We start from the raw sequence: 16257 nt of genomic DNA on the forward strand, positions 1-16257 counted from the left end.
TTGTGGGCCGGGGACTGAGCCCCACCCAGACGCCTCCGGACGCCCACCCTCCTGTCTACAGGGGCTGGTGTCCAACAGGCCTGGGGGGCTTCCTGGATCCACAGGTCAGCTGCCCTTCACCTGCCCACCACCAGCTCTGCATCCCATCCTTCTCGACAGCCCCACACGGGGCCTGGTTGCTGCTCTGCCCACTTACTTGTCATTAGACCAGCCTGGGGTGGCCAGCCTCAGGGCCGAGAGATCTGGGGGGGAAGCGGGGCCAGGTGGGCAGTCCTGCCTGCAGCCCTGAGCAGCGTCAAGGCGGGACCCCAGTTGGGGCAGGACCCTAGCTGTGCTGCCCACTTGCCAGCCCAGGAGGAGGTGTCTTGGCCGAGAATCCGCTCACCAGGACACCAGCCTCTCAACCCCAGAACCGGCCTCTCAGTGAGTCGGGGGAAGCCCTTAAGGGGAATTGGGTGCTGGGGAGCTCCCTCCAGGCCTCCGTTGACAGAAAAGAGAGGAACGCAGGGCAGGATCTCAGGCCCCTGGGACCCCCAGCCCAGCCACACCCCTGGCAGTGGGGCTCACAATGTCCTGTGGAGGGCACAATTCGCTGTGGAGGGGCTAGAGGACGAGGCACAGTTTATCTGGTGGCCTCACTTTCTGACCCTCTTCCACACTCTGAAACCAGGCTTCCCTCCCCGGAACTTCCGTGGGACCCTGCCAGGGGCACAGAGGTCAAGGGTGTGATCAGGATCCCTCGACAGTGTCTGCCCTCCTCCACCGTGACCCTAGGGGTCCAGGCCCCACCCCCACCAGACCCCATGTATCTCACCCCCAGGAACTCAGCTCCCCCCACCCTGAAACCTCTCTAGAAGGTCAAGCTTATCTTCAAATCACACACCTGGAGCAGCCCCTAATAGGAGCAGCCCCTGCCCACCCAGGCTCCAGGCGAGTTACCAACCTGCTCCTGTCCCCAGGCAGCATCCCCTGGTCCCGTCTGCTCCTGTCCCACAGCAGTCACAGGAAGGCCGTGACTTATGAGGCCCCTTTCTCCAACGTCACTGCTCTGGCCTATCCCCACCCACCCGGAGCCTCCGCCCCTTCCCCCTTCCCCCCCCCCCCCCCCCCACCAGCTCTTTCATCTGCTGCCCAGAATGTCTCTCCAAGAGCCGGGGAACACAGGCCGCAGCATGAAGGACCCATCACCCCGCAGGGCCAGGCCCAAAGCACCAAGGGACAAACACCTGTACCTCTCGCTTAACAGGGCCTGTCCCAGAGAAGCCCATGGGGAGGCCTCTCAGGGACCAAGGTCACCACGTCGCCCCAAGAGGCCAAGCTATGAGTAATGGGCAGGGGGTTTCTGGCAGCCTGGGTGAGTGGCAGCCTGGAGCAGCAACTGGACTCCAGGGTCATACCAGCAGCCACAGCCTCCTCTCTCATCTAGCATCCCAGGACCTGTGACCCCAAACCCGAGCCATTTGTGGGACTCTCCAATGCCCAGGCCACCCCCACTCTGCCCTGCCCAGCCTCCTCTGCACCTACCCCTTCTCCGCAACCCTCCCGGTCTGTGAGGGCCAGCCAAGCACAGCCCCTCCCAAGCCCTCAGCCCACCCAACAGCCTTAGGGCCTGACCCAACCAAAGCTTGTGGTGGGGGTGGGGAAAGGTACCCAGTCTAGGCCCCAAGCCCTCCCCTGCTGGACCCCAGGACACACCCCCCAGAACCGCCCGAACCCAGCCTGGACCAGCCCCCTCTCCCAAGTGCTCCGAGGCTGTCAGGGCCCCTGGGCTCAGCTTCTGGAGGCAGAGGTGCTCTGCGGGAGGCAGGCACAGCACAGGGCCCTTGGGCTGCTGGCCAGCAGAGGCCACCATCCAGTGAGGGCTGTGATACTTGCTGGAGACTGGGAGGGGCTGGAGGGCAAGTATCAGGGGCTGGATGCTGCTGGAGAGTGAGGCCCTTCCAACGCCCATGGAGGCTCCTGTCCTCCCTGGACCCACAGCCACTGGGCAGGCACTGCTGGATCCGGCCAGCTCTCCAGCCTTGCTCTAGGTAGCTTGAGACCCCTCTGGCCTCCGTCCTGCCCTGTGGTTGGTGCTCCTGCAGCCAGGAAGGGTCTGAGGACCTGAGGCAAAGGCAGTCCTGAGACCTGCTGTGGCCTGAGAGCCACCTATGGCTTCGGACTCATGGCTGGACACCAGACGCTGCAGAGCTGGTGGATGCCCTGCACTGTGCACTGGGGGTGCAGGTGGGCCCTGCAGACCCAAGTGGAGGTCAGCAGAGGGCGCCTGGCTCAGCAGCCTGATAGCACTGACACACACGACCTTGCACACCCATGGCTCACAGGTGCTTGGAACATGCATGTACATAAAGACACAGCCCACCAAGGTGCTCTCAAGCTAGTCAGGTCCTCATCATACCCGGGAGGCAGCCCCACACCTGTGCATCCACCCAGGAGTCCCTGCATCCAGCAGGTACTCCATGCACCCGTGCCTCACAGCCCACCTGGCAGGGTCAGAGCTCAGCCAGTGAGAGTTGCCCTCAGAAAGGGAAGACTGGAGAAGGAAATGGCAACCCACTCCAGTGTTCTTGCCTGGAGAATCCCAAGGACGGCAGAGCCTGGTGGGCTGCCGTGTATGGGGTCACACAGAGTCGGACACGACTGAAGCGACTTAGCAGCAGCAGCAGCAGCAGCAGCAGAAAGGGAAGGATGGGGCCAGGCTGGCCCCTGCTGGCTGAGTCCTGTCAACCTTCTGGAAGCTACACAGCCGTTGTGGCCCTCACTCCAGTGTACAGGTGGGGCCTCCGCAGTGGGGAGATGGGCCCAAGAATCCCAGTCCTGATGTTCAGGAAGGGGCCCTCAGGGCTGAGCAGTTTCCCCGGGCCCCTGGGGAAGAGGTGCAGGGCAGGGCCTCCACGCCCAGACAGTCCCCAGGAAGCCCTGTTCCCTGTCTTCCTATCAGGCCCAGCTCAGGGTACAGGGACCCAGGAGAGCCACCATCATCTGGCTTGCAGGCCTGGGCCTGCTGGGCAGGGCCACCATCTGCAAGTGATTACTGGACACGGTGGCAGCAGAAGGGTTTGTATATAAAGCAGGGGCCAGAAAGATGAACGGGTCATTGGGGAGTTCCCAAAAATGAAGCTAAGCTGGGCAGACTAGGCTTGAGGTGTCTCCTGGTCAACTCTGGAGCCTTGGCCAGGAAGCCTGGGGCAGACAGGTGGTGGGGCTGGCCAGGCTCCAGCTGGTGGTTGGCCTGGCCTCCTGGAGCCAGAGCCTGGGTGGGACAGCAGCCAGGGAGGTGAGGGTAGCTGCACGGCCGACAGGTGTACTCTCCAGAGAGGCAGAGGCCCACCTGGTAATCACAACTGGGACTCAACTGAGAACAGGCTCTAAGACAATCCCACCAGGGACCACACCTGCCCCAAAGTGCTGCCCCAGGACAGGAGGACACAGAACCACCCAGAAGGCACAGCTCTGGTCCAGAACCTCCAGTGGCCCCAGGTGCCCAGGGTCAGGAGGTTTCAGGAAAACGAAGGTCCAGCTGGCCACCTTCTGGCTGCCCCATGTCTAACCAGGACAGGAGGGAGCAGTGCCAGTCTGTCCTTACAAAGCTGCTCTCCCAGACAGACACCCACTGGGGACCGTTTTCTCCTTCACTGGTGAAGGTGATTGCCCAGACCACCCTGTATCTCCAGGTGCTTTGCTGTGACATCAAAGCCCCAAGGGGGCAAGGGAGCTGGATGCTCAGGCCCTTGCTACCAAGCCAGCCAGGAGGATAGGGCTGGCAACCACCTGGGCCCAGCGCTCCCATGGGAGCCCAGTGGTTTGGACTGAGGCCAGGCAAGCTGCCACAGGTGAGCATTAGTGTAGACAGGAATGGGAAGAGGAGGTGGAGGCAGTGCCCAAACCTCAGGCAATTTCTTGCAAAGAAAAAAGAGAGCGAAGTTAAAGTCGCTTCAAGGAAAATCAGGCCTCGAGCACGTGCGGCCGCGTGCAACACCGAGAGCGTTTATTACTGAGCTCTCTGGGGAGGGGCTGGGTGTGCTGGCCCTGCAGCAGCAGGGAGCCCTGCCTGCGACAGCACCTGGCTTGGGTCCCCCGAAAAGCGAGCACAGGGGCACAAAAGTGCCCCTACTCCCACAGGCACGTGGCTCTTGGGTCTCGGCTGAGGCTGTCTTCTTGCACGTCCGGCATTTCTTGGGTGGAATGGAAAGAGGGAGCAGGCGGAGCGGCCGCTGCACCGGCCTTGGGGCCCTACCAGTCCTGGTTGTCCCAGCCATCGTCCACCGTGGGTGGCGGCGTGGCCTTCTTGGCGACCTTGGCCCGGCCCTCCCCGCCACCACCCCAGGCCTCCCCACTGTCGCTGTTGTCGCTGATCCTATTGTTGGACGCGGACGCAGAGCCCGAGCCCCACACATCCCAGCTGTCCGAGCTCCTCTTGTCAGCCGAGGCGTCCGCGCATGTCCAGCTGTCGCTACTTGGGGACCGGTGGGCCCTGGCAGGGTCGGCGCTCCCGAAGGCCTCCCAGAAGCTCTGGTCGAGGGTGTTCTGGGAGTTGTCCCCACCACTGTTCTGGTAGCTCGGGCCCTCCGGGGGTCTGGGACAGACAGGGCTCTCTGAGCTTCCAGAACCAGGTCACCACGGGGGCCCCAAGCCACCTGGCCTCCCCTCAGCCTCTCCCTAGCTAAGTCTGAGCTCCAACCCAGAGTCCCAGCCCACGCCTCTCGGAGTCCTGGAGCCGTTGTTCTCAAGGGCAGAGGACATCCAGCCTCGGGGTGACTCCACCATGGAGTTGAGGCCGTGGAACCTGATGCAAGGACTCAGGCCACTTGCCATCAGAGCCCACCCTCCATCAGTCCCACCCACATGGAGGATGTTTCAGAGGAAAATGTAAAATACTACTTTCCTGCAACAAATAAGGGGAAGAAAACTCAGAGACTTGACCCTTCTCTGCACTGTGGAACCAGCTCAGGACGAGACTTCCTCACCCAACCGCAACCTCACCACTGAACACGTCCAACAGCGCCGGGAGGGAGCAGCTGGTCCACGAGGAGGCAGACTGACAGCACCCACCTTGGCAGAGTGGCTGCCACTCTGGGCCGGGCATAAGCTCATCCATCAGAGCCCCAGGGTCCCATCCGAGTCAGAGGAGGAGAAAGCTGGCCCACCTGGCTCCCAGCAGGAAGGCCTGGGCAGAGCCCTGAGCGCTGGAGACCCTGAGGAGGTGGGTCAAAGCCCAGCGGTCCTTCCTGTCCCTCAGCCTGTCCCACAAGGGCAACGCTGAGACCACCCCCACCACCTGGGCAGCAGTAGCTCCCGAGGTAGAAGGCAGGGCTTCAGAGTAAGAGGCTGAGGAACCGACATGCCTCTCTGCACCTCCAGGGCTCCAGGGACTTCTGACTGTCACCCAAGGTCCTGGGGGAGACGCCCTGCCTCTGAGATCTGGGGGAGATCTCAGAAGGAAGCCCACTTCAGGAATGGACACAGTATACCTGTCTGATGAATCCTCTGCTCTCCCAGAAAAAAACGTAGTGACGTCCCTCCAGCCCCGGCTGCCAACTCCCTGGACCTGGAAGAGAGCAGAAGACAGTTCAGCTGGGCTCTGCTGGGAGCACACAGTGTCCAAAGGCCAGGGTGAAGATTAGAAATGCAGTGACACCACCAAACTCAGGCCAGTTTACTGGACAGGATCAGACGGGGACGGCGGGATGCCTGCGGTGTGGGCACAAGAGGCTACGGCCGGGAGAGCCTGCGGAGAGGCTCTGGGCCGGGAAGCAGGATGAATGCGCCCCCACTCATAGCACTAGGCGGAGAGGCAGGCCACCCACAGCACACTCACCAGGAAGGTTGGCCGCAGCAAGAAAAGAATGAAAGAAAATAGCAACAGGTTAGTGGCTGGGACCAGCGCTCGTCCAGGAGTTTCCATGTTCCTCAGGCTGTCGGCACCGGAGCGTCTGCCTGACCCTCCTTGGTCCTACAGGCCCTTTGGGCCATGAAGAGATGCGCATGAAGCGCTGGCCCTCCCCGCTCACGGTTCCGGGTGCCTTGGAACATGGAGACGTTTCCAGCTGAGCCCGCATGTCAGACGGGGCTGCCCTACCTTGGACGCCAGCTCAGAGAACCCACTGGACACATCATCAAAAATCTTCCCCTCCTTCACCTGGCAGATGGGAACAGCGTCGTCACAGCCCAGCAGACGCCCACTGCCTGCACTGAAGGCTGCCGCCCACCAGCACCGGCTCCAGGGGCTCTGTCTCTGCGCTGTCCCCTCCCCAGAAGCAAAAGGGAGGGCCAGCCGACCACCCTGCAGCGCGGGTGTCTCACTCGACCCCCACCCCTGGTATTCTCTGTGTCGCCCTCTACCTCCCACACAGGCTGGCACTGCCCTGCCCTGCCCACCCTATGTTCCTCTTGCCTGTCTGGGCCTCCAGGGCAAGCGGCAGGACGCACGCCCAGCCAAGCAGGAGCAGGTGCCAGGCCAGGCCTCACTGAGCCCAGGACAAGGGCCCACAGGCAACAGGCCCCCAGGGACACCAGGGAGTCTGAGGACCCAAACAGAGCCCCCAGGAGCAACTGCCCCTCGAACGAGGGCCCGGGGAACTGAACGCAGCTGAACACCAGGAGTTCTCCCCATGTTACCTTCTCCTGGGCGGGTTTAAGGACGCTCTCATTCAGACTGTGGCCCAACTCCGATGCCTGTTATAAGGAAAGACACAATGAAGGAAAGTTGTGTGCGTGTTGTGGCTCGTTCACTTCAGGACGGCGAACTCTGCCTGTGGAGGGAAGGTAACTGACAATGCCTAGCCGCTAGCACACGACGCTTCTGGCTGTCGTGGAGGCTAGGCACTGGCGTCCTTGGCCTTTGGGCTCCTGAAGAGCCCCTGTTGTCCCTCATACAGACAGGTGTACCCCCAGTCCCATCTGCCCTCCAGGGGGCCCCGAGGGAGCTCAGACAGAAGGGATGGAGCTGGGGGTGGGGGGAGGCCAGGCCAGGCCAGGCCAACGGCTCAGGTTGGGGGCAGGCAGGACAATGGGGAGACGTCCACAGTGCGGGGCTCTGTGGGACCGGACTCTTTCAGGTTATTCAGCTGAAGATAATTAAACCACACCACAAAAAATTCCCTGTAGACCTCAGGGTACCCCGGCCCATTGGTACCTTATGGCAGCCCTGAGCTCTGGATCCCATGCCTCCTGCCTGTGACACAGATACTCAAATGGGAGCCCATCAAGTTGGGGAGCAGCTCTGAGTATGAGCACACAGAAGCACCAACATGCAGGCTGTAGTGCAGGCGTGTGCCGGATACATGGGGAGTGGGGGTCAGGGGGCATGCACAAGCACAGACGGGGCCTTACCAGCTCTGGCTGCTGCTTGGAACCCCAGAACTTTACCCAGACAGCGTGGGGAGACAGGGGTGGGGGAAGAGAGAGAGCAAGGCGGTAGGCGCCATGGTCGCGACAACCAGGACGGGGTTCCACAGGCACCGCACCGTCTCTAGACCCAGCCCCTCCCACCTGACCCTCCCAGGATGACAGGAGCAGGCGGGGTGGAAGTCAAGTGAAATGGGGGCTTAGAGATGTCCCTGAGTGGGGCTGGAGGAGCTCAGCCCTCAGGGTGGGAGGGGCCCGCATGGCTCCGAGGCTCCTCTGCCGGCCCCCAAAGCCATTATCCCAAGTCTGGAACCCAGCCCAGGGCCAGACACCACGCGGGAGACCACGAGGACTGCGAGCCAAGGTTTGAAAACAAGACAAACACTGGGCCCCGACGCAACCACAGGAAGGGAGGGCACTAACAGAGACAAGGAACGCTGTATCACTGGGACAAAACCCCCATGCCCCGGGGGTGCTGGGTCTCCCACCCGCGGCTGCCCAGACCCGGCGCAGGGCCTCCTTCCCCACAAGGCCAAAGGCACAGTGGCCTCCACCTCCCAAACCCACAGGCGCCTAAGGTGACATGGAGACGTGGGAGCCTGAGAGACAATCCCGTGTGGGCCTGTGGGCGCCTGACTGCTGGTGTGAAAACTCCTCCCCTGACACAGGGCACGCGGAGGCCACCCAGCCTAGAAGTCCCCACAGTGCCAACGCAAAGGCTTCCTCTGGTACCTTCTGACTTGCTTGGGACCCGAACTTTGTCGCCTGGAAGGAAGCACAAAGAAGGTCTTCTGGTCAGGTGCCCGACACTGGCTGCCGGAGCTGCGCATCTGCAGGGCCTGGGTACCCAGGCCCGTTTCCTGATGGCCACAAGGACTGGCACTCACCCCACAGTGGCTCTCAGGCCCTGCAAAGCTGCCCTCCACACCTGCTCCCCCAGGAGCTAGACTGTCAGGGTTGGGTAAGGGCACCCAGGGCAAGGAAGCAGGCCCGACGCCGACCTTTGAGCTCTGGACATGGGGCCCCCAGGCAGGGTGGGGCCTTGTCCACTGCTGAGCACAGCTAGTCATACTTCTCACCTCTCCCCAGCACCCTGGGTGCTCTCAGAGTCTCTGGCAGAGGGGCCACTCACAAAAACCCCCATAGGGCAGACAAACTTGTGGCTGGAGCCCCGTCAGGACCCCTGGTTGCCTGGCCTGTGATGTCGCAGGACGGCCTGGTACTTACGCCCTCCTTGGCTGCTGAGGCAAACCTGCTGGCTCCGGTAGCAAAGCTGCTCCAGCCCTGCAAGGAAGCCACACACAAGCCATGTGGCGGCTCCACGCGCAGACACAGGAGGGCATCCTTCGCACCCATGCTCCGTGGGAAAGACACAGCCAGGGGCCCCAAAAGCAGCTCAGGTCCAATCCCTAGAGACAGGCCTTCCCACCAGGCTGCAGGGGTCATGAAACCTGTTCTGCTTTCTGAGTCCAAGGTCATTTCCCCTGAGCTTCCACAACAGAAGCCAGTCATTTGGATTAAATTCCCACTGAGCCTGTGCCTCCTGGGGAGATATGGAGGGACCCTCAGGAGCTGACAAAAGACGCTCAGCTTCTGGGGGTAGGATGGAAGGGACACAGGGACACAAACTTCATACCCTGGGAGGCGCTTCTGAAAAACAGGCCAGGCTGACAGCCCCTTCTCCCCTGGAGCAGACTCAGCCCAGAACCCATGCAACAGGGCAGCCCTGCCAGGAGGGGCAGCCAGGTAGGCTCCACTCAGAGGCCGAGGTCTCCGGGGAAAACGCACCTTGTAAACCTGGGGCATGTGCGTTATGTGTTGTAGCCAAAGTAAATGAAAGACAAAACACAAGAAGGATTAAACCCTGTAAGCCCAGCTTTAAGGTGTGAAGTCAGTGAAGGAAAGGGGAATGGGCCACTGCAATCCTAGGATGGCTGGTCTTCAGGAGGCCCTGGGGCATTGGAGTTGGGGGGACTGGGACGGCATCCTCACCGAGTAGAGGGACGACATGGCACTGTTGAGGAAGTCGTCTTCCCTCTTTGGAGGCGGCACCGTGTTCCCAAACCCCACATAACGGTTCTCCTGGGCCCTGGGGGACACAGGCAACAGGGCTGCTACTCCTGACAGCCACAGGGGGCAGAGGCACCCAGACCCAGACACCGAGTCACTGCCGGACACACCTGTCCACAGGTCAGGCAGGCTCCAGGAAGGAATCACGTCCTTTCTCTCAGTGGTTTTCTCTCACTCAAGCACCCTCCTAAAGCTGCCACTCAGGACTCCACAGGGCCTGCCAATCTTGCACCCACCGCACACGTGGGCAGCAGCCCCAGCCACTCTCACAGTGTCCCCTACTCTCAGCCTCCCCTGAGCCCACCTGAAACCCTACCCTTGATAGGAGCCAAGGTCATCATTCAACCAGTCTTCGAAAGCCTTGTCCCCAGAGGCGGTGGAGTTCTGCACCTGGCCGGAGGCTCTGCAATGGTGGGTCAAAAGTAAGAGGCCAACAGAGGCGGGGTACATGCCTGCAAGGGTCTCTGGGAGGTGCAGTCACGCCCACCTGCTCACGTCTGGCTCCTCTGAAAACTAAGCTCTGAGCAGAAGGCAGCTCACGCTTAGGCTCAGTGGCTGAAACTGGTGAGAAGAAGGGGAGGCGCGGCTCTGGGGGGATGGGAGCCACAGTGGCTTCATGCTGGCCTGAGCCTGCGGGGTGGGGCGGGGCACAGGGAAACCAGGGGGACCAAGGCCACAGCAAGCACTGGCCCATGGTCTGGAGCCCTTCTGACCAGAATCTCACTACTGAAGAGGGAGGAGGAAGGGGCTGGGCTGAACCCAGCACGGAGCTGGCCAGAAGGCTGGATGAATAGCTACCGGTGGGCAGAGGACAGCAGTGTCCTGGGCTGAGGTGGAGTCCAGCTCTGGGCGGGTGATGACTCCAGAGACCATTCTTTGCCTTCAGCCAGAGCGGCCACCTGCCAAAGGAACCTGGGTCAGAGAGCAGGGGCCCATCAAGGCGGCCTAAATGCCCCCGACCGCAGTGCACTCCCTGGCCCCCACACAGCCCCTCCAGCTTAACACCACGGGCTGGGGGCTCTGCTGGGTGTGGACGCCAAACGGGCAAGCTGTTGGTCTCTGAGGTCCCCTTTCTACAACCCAAATGATGGGCCTCCCCCAGCAGGCACTGAAGTTCTCAGGGAAGCTTTAGCTGCATGCACGGAGGTGTCTGGACACAGCGCTTCCCAGAGGGTGGGAGGAAAGCCCATCCTCAGCCCAGTAAACCACAGGGCCCCCAAGTCCTCCAGGAGGGAAGAGCCAAGGCCATGCATGCTGTCTCCATGTGGATGGCACGCGGCCTCCATGCTGTGGTCAGAACCGCAGAGGAGCTCAGTGCCCGCGGCCAGAGCAGCCTCCACGTGGCGGGCAGCCTGCCTCACCCGGTCCCTGAAGAGGGCAGCAGCCCTGCTGTTGTACTTCTCCTGCAGCGACCAGCAGGGGTCGTAGTCCTCCTGAGACTCCAGGAACTCTCGGAACCGAGCGTTCCCGCCCGCCTTCATCTTCTCCAGCTCCACGTCCTTCCACTTGTCCATCGTGACGGAGCGGACGAAGCTGCACAGCAGAGGGCTGGCCTCGTCACCGATATCGCCCCCTGATTCAGAGCCCGGGGGTGAAAGGGGCCGACCTACATGGGGCCCACTCCTCCCCACCCTTGGGCACTGACCTGAGGTGAACCCCAAGCCCACGGTGCTTCCCCGAGCACTCCAGGCAGATCCAGATGCCATAGGTCACGCTCACCCACTGTGGGTTGAAGGCGCCGCACTCGAAACACACCTGCGAAGGGTGTCCAGGGGCTTGTCCAGAGGCTGAGGCAGGACCCAGGGGCCCCCAAGACCCAATGGTGGCCCCAAGAGCAAGAACAGGGAGGCTGGTTATGACGCCAATGGTGACAGGGAGACCACACACTACCCAGAGAGGTTCCTGAAACCTGAACTGGGTGTCGAGGAAAAGCAGATGCTTACATTGTTTTCATCTTGCGCCCGAACTTCCTTAAGAACTTTCCTGGTTCTTGGGCTGGCCATGGTGCTGAGAAAAACAAGATTTTCACAAGAAAATCAACCGCCTGTGCAAACACACTACAAGATATAACCTCAAGGAACCCCAAGAAGCGCTCAGAAGCTGTTAGGGAACAGGACAGCTCACTGCAGGCAGCGCGGGGGCCCTTCACCAAGAGGACTTGCTCTCCAAGCGCAAGGAAAAGCCCAAAGCAGTGTGGATGCTGCCAGGCCAATAAAGTGATCATGAGGAGCAACGTGCAGTCACTAGAGAGCCCTTACCACGTTGCATCAAGACTGTAATTTATGGAATGTCGGTTTCTGGGGAAGCTCCTAGCAAAGGGCTGGGCTTTATAAAATGTGCTCAGAACTGGCTGCTAAATCTCTTTTCCTGCCTTCAGGGCAACATACTGGACTCAGGCTGATGGTACCTGAAGTCAGGGAGCCCCACATTTCCGGTCCCGGCAATGCCCCACCTGCCTCAAGCCAGCGCAGGGAGGCTCCAGGCCTGGGGCAGAAGCAGTGGTCCTGACTGACATGGGACAAGGCTGGCCTCCCAGGGGCCATCTGAAGGACAGAGGTGACCGAGTGCATGGCCACAGCAGGGCATGGGCAGGGCCTATGGACCTGCAGATCTGTCACAGGGCCTCATGGGGACGCTGTGTCAAATAGCAGCCACACAGCCTGGGCTGAAGAGAAAAGCCATCTCTTCACAGATCTCCTAGCCTCGGCCAAGTTCAAGTTCAATGGTGGCCTGTTTAATTCATGACCAGGAAAGTTGATACAGTAAGAATCAAGCCAGGGAGGGAAAGGGTGCCCAGCACGGTGCTGGATGTAAACTAACCCTAACCTGGCCGGGGTCCTGGGACCAGAGTGTGCACACTGTCCCTCCAGCTTCCCTGGCAGGACATGTCTCGTTGCGGACACATAGGCCACTGTCAAGAGACAGAGGCACACGCCTGGGTTGCCAGCAGTGTTTGTAACCTCCAACCTTGCGCCCACTGTCTGAGAGGGGCCTGTTCCCGCCAGCTTCCCTGCCAATGCAACAGCATGAAAACCCAGGAGCATCTTGGTCTGCATCTGCCTGTTACCTTCAGTTACTTCTCAAGGGGACCCGGCTTGTCCCCACAACCATGCTTCCTGAATCTAGAATGCCAAACGCTCATAGGATACAGGCAAACAGCAGTCAGAACTAGGATGAGCCTGCCCTGAATTTGTAATTGTGTAAAAGAAGGCAGAGTGCGGACTGGCAGAATGACAGCGGGGGAAACATTTAAAAGTGAACTCACATGAAAGTGAATGATGCGGGCTGGATTTAAGAGCAACTTTTTCTTCACATAAGAAGACCCTTTAATTCTGTGAAATACTAACTTCAATACATGAGAAACAAATACCTTCTTTCAAAACCATAGTTTATCTTGAAAAAGAATCCAAGAACTCCTGCTTTAATACTTGAAATCAAGATGGTAACACACAGCTCTCTGCAAGAGGACGAGGCTTCAGTAAACTGTGAACCAAGACACTTTTTCTCAGCTCATGAGAGAAGCCACTTGTCAGACTCTAGAACACTGTTCCCTGAGTGGGAACTTCATCAACACCTGAGATTAAAAGGGATGACTTAAGCCCACCGTTAGGGCTGTCACCAGCAACAGGGACAGATCATGCTGATCTTTCTCTGAAACCACCTGAGGACTCAAAGCACCTGCGTGGAAGGACAACTGTTTCTCATCCTAAAGCTCTGTTACTTGTGCACTTCTGCAGAGTGCGGAAGGGATGCCAAGGCCAACTTCAACACTAGTTATCCCCTGGGCCGTCACGACAGCCCCATTTGGCACAGAAACCCATGGGGACTGGACCCTTAAGCCTGCACCAAATGAGCACAATTATCTCTCACATCTGTGGCGGGCGAGAAGCTGTTTAACAGGGCAGATGAGAAACACAGTCCTTCTACTAGACGTACATAAACTGAGGGAGGATTCCAAAGTCCTCTCGGTTTCCTCTCCCTCCCGCAACACGGTCACCCAAGGCCAAGGGGTGGCTGCCGCTCCGATGAGACCCACCTCTTCAACACCGAGAGGAGGATCCTTCCCTCTGAAAAGTGGAAGACCTTTCAGAACTCAGAAAGAGGCCTGACGGGACCCTGAGTCTGGACCACGTCTTGGATCTGAAGGAGGGGACAGGGCAGGGCCCGCTAGCCCTACGGAAGGGGTGCAGGTGAACAAGGGCCTGTGACAGTCTCAGAGGAAAGAAGGTTGGGGATCTGGGGCGCCCTGCAGGGTGGGTGGGGGTCTGGGCAGGGACGGCCGGAGGAGGGGTGCTGCGTGGGTGAGGGGGGGGGCTTGAAGGGGGGCCGTGGACCAGCCCCGGAACGACTGGCGGAGGGCGAGGTGGGCGCTTCCAAATTCTGTGGATGGCTGCCTCGAGGTGGGTGGGGGTCTGGCGGGGGCGGCCACCGGGAGGGGCTGTGGACCAGCCCCAGAGGGAACCAGGACCTCTAGGTCTCGGTCGCGCGCTTACCAGGCAGGGCGCTAGATCCTTTGCGCCGGGTCGGGCTGGGGTCAGGGCGGGGGGGTCTCGGCGGCGGTCGGGCCAGGGTCTGCCGTGCCGCGAACTGCACCGAGGACGCGCGCCGGCCGCCCACCCGGTCGCCACCCGCTTCCGGCTACGTCGCGCTTCGCAGGGTCTCACGGGAAGCCGGGGGCGGGCCGGCGGGGCGGGACTTCCGCCCTGCCAGCTGGGCCGGAAGCGCGACCCTCCTCCGTCGCTATAGGGACGCGTCCTCCTCCGGACTGCTGTGCCAGAGCTGTTAGTCCAGCGGGGACCGCGGTGTCCTGGAGACCAACAGTCACGCTCACTGGCGCTGCCCCGTCAGGATTCGGACGGGATAAAGATGGCCTGCTCAAATTAGGATAATTCACGGGGGTTTAATTACAATGGGGCTGATTAGAAGGGTGTGAACAGGTTTAGGGCACCGCAGGAATTCTGCGGGAAGGCAGTGCTGGACCGGCAGAGCTGTGACGTCAACAGGTTCCAAGGGGATGGGAGAGGTTCCGACTCTGGAAGGACAGTGTCCTCGGCGCCGCGGCTCCAAAGGCTCTGTCATCTCTGGTTGTGGGCATGGAGACCCCAAGGTGATCCAGTAGGAAAAGATACAGGAGTGAATACCGGCTTCTCTGGTCTCTTGCCCTCTGGTCTCCCGATTTTGCCTCCCACTGGCCAAGCCTACAGGTGTAATCTGAGGTAGAGAAGGATGGGGGTGGATGTGGAGAGCAGCTAGAGATGTTGCAAGCAGGCTGCAAAGCAGTGTGAATAGTAGGGTCCCAAGTATGGGAACTATGACTGTAGGAAGAGTAACTGTCCAGACTGGTGATCTCTCTCTGGGGAATGTAACTGCAAGTGATGTTTGGTTTTGTTTTTAATTTGTGCTTTTCTGTATATCCACACACTCTGGATTGATCTGTGTAACTTTTGGAGTGATCCAGTTGCCTGGTCGCTCAGCTGGTAAAGAATCTGCCTGCAATGCAGGAGACCCCGTTTTGATTCCTGGGTCAGGAAGATCCCCTGGAGAAGGGACAGGCTACCCTCTCCAGTATTCTTGAGCTTCCCTGGTGGCTCAGATGGTAAAGAATCTTCCTGCAATGCAAGAGACCTGGGTTCCATCCCTGGGTTGGGAAGATCCCCTGGAATAGGGCATGGCAACCCACTCCAGTATTCTTGCCTGGAGAATCCCCATAGACAGAGGAGCCTGCCAGGCTACAGACTCGCAGAGTCTGATAAGACCAAGCGACTAAGCACAGTATGAACATTTTTACTGAGGTATAATTTACATTCAGTGATTTACGTTTTGAGAAACGCATACCCCAGTGTAACCTACACCATAGGACATTTCCATTACAGGCAACTACTGTTCTCATTTTTATCCCCATTTCTTAGTTTGCCTGTCCCAGGACTTTACATAAACAGAATCATTCAATAAGTACTCTTTCAAATGGTTTCTTTCACTTAATATTTCAGCTCTTCATTCCTTTTATTGCTGAATACTATTCCATTCAATGAACATATCTCACTTATCCATTCACATATTGGACAATGGAGTCATTTCTGAGTCTTGACTATTGTGGATAAAGCTGCCCTGAAATTCACACACAAGTCTTTTGGTGGGTGTATCTTAACATTTCATTTGCACAGTTACCTAAACATAAAGTTGTTGGGTGATGGGAGAGGTGTGTATTGAATTTCATAAGAAATTGTGAATCAGTCTTCTAAAATGGGGGCACCATCTCATGCCCCAGCAGCAGTGTGAGGGCTCTAGTGTCTGCAGGTGCTCTGAATTATATCCCACTTGTAATTCCCTCCACTGCTGGTTGAAAGTTGCCCTGGGGGTTTACCTTGGCTTCCTGGCCAGTCCAGCCTGCCCTGTGCCCAGCTTAGCATGAGCACATCTTGCAGGCAGGGGAAGCCCTGAGGAAGGAGCCAGCAGGTCTCACAGGGAGAAGCCGCTGGCATGCACAGAAACAAGAGGGCTGAGGTAATGTGGACAAGGCACCCATAGAGTCTACATAGGGACAATGTGAGGCAGTGTAGATTTCAGCACAAGACCCCGGGCTTCAGAGAGCAAGAGCCCTGTGCTGTATTCCTTACATGAGCTTCCTGGAGGAGGAGGTGTGAAGGATGTTGAAAGGTAGGAGAGGAAAAGGGAAAGTGGTCCTGGAAAGGGCACAGCAGAAGAATTGTTGCTTTCAAATTGGGTGTTAGAGAAGACTCTCGAGAGTCCCTTGGGCAGCCAGGAGATCAAACCAGTCAATTGTAAGGGAATCAGCCCTGAATATTAATTGGAAGGACTGATGCTGAAGCTCCAATCCTT

At 59.2% G+C, this 16257-nt stretch overlaps 1 protein-coding gene across 6 annotated transcripts in view; it reads right to left on the minus strand.

Annotated features, from left to right (window-relative positions):
• LOC101112800 (ADP-ribosylation factor GTPase-activating protein 1) overlaps window positions 1-14059 on the minus strand; it is a 36264-nt gene extending 22205 nt beyond the window's left edge. The window contains exons 1-14 of one of the 6 annotated variants that reach the window (XM_060396935.1): window positions 13911-14059; window positions 13354-13484; window positions 11361-11424; window positions 11063-11172; window positions 10779-10950; window positions 10216-10316; window positions 9734-9820; window positions 9340-9436; window positions 8575-8631; window positions 8080-8112; window positions 7333-7362; window positions 6619-6675; window positions 6080-6139; window positions 5472-5548 (exon numbers count right to left, since the gene is read on the minus strand). In XM_060396935.1, coding sequence (XP_060252918.1) covers window positions 5472-5548; window positions 6080-6139; window positions 6619-6675; window positions 7333-7362; window positions 8080-8112; window positions 8575-8631; window positions 9340-9436; window positions 9734-9820; window positions 10216-10316; window positions 10779-10950; window positions 11063-11172; window positions 11361-11420 — 941 coding nt within the window. In that variant the 5' untranslated portion in view covers window positions 11421-11424; window positions 13354-13484; window positions 13911-14059. Of the gene's footprint in view, window positions 1-3934; window positions 4577-5471; window positions 5549-6079; window positions 6140-6618; window positions 6676-7332; window positions 7363-8079; window positions 8113-8574; window positions 8632-9339; window positions 9437-9733; window positions 9821-10215; window positions 10317-10778; window positions 10951-11062; window positions 11173-11360; window positions 11425-12682; window positions 12745-13353; window positions 13591-13910 lie in introns of those variants that run through there. The other 5 variants (XM_042229887.1, XM_042229889.1, XM_042229888.1 and 2 more) reach the window with 5 other exon arrangements.
• Between the last annotated feature and the right edge of the window lie 2198 nt (window positions 14060-16257).

This window comes from Ovis aries, chromosome 13, assembly GCF_016772045.2.
Source record: "Ovis aries strain OAR_USU_Benz2616 breed Rambouillet chromosome 13, ARS-UI_Ramb_v3.0, whole genome shotgun sequence".
NCBI lineage: Eukaryota > Metazoa > Chordata > Mammalia > Artiodactyla > Bovidae > Ovis > Ovis aries.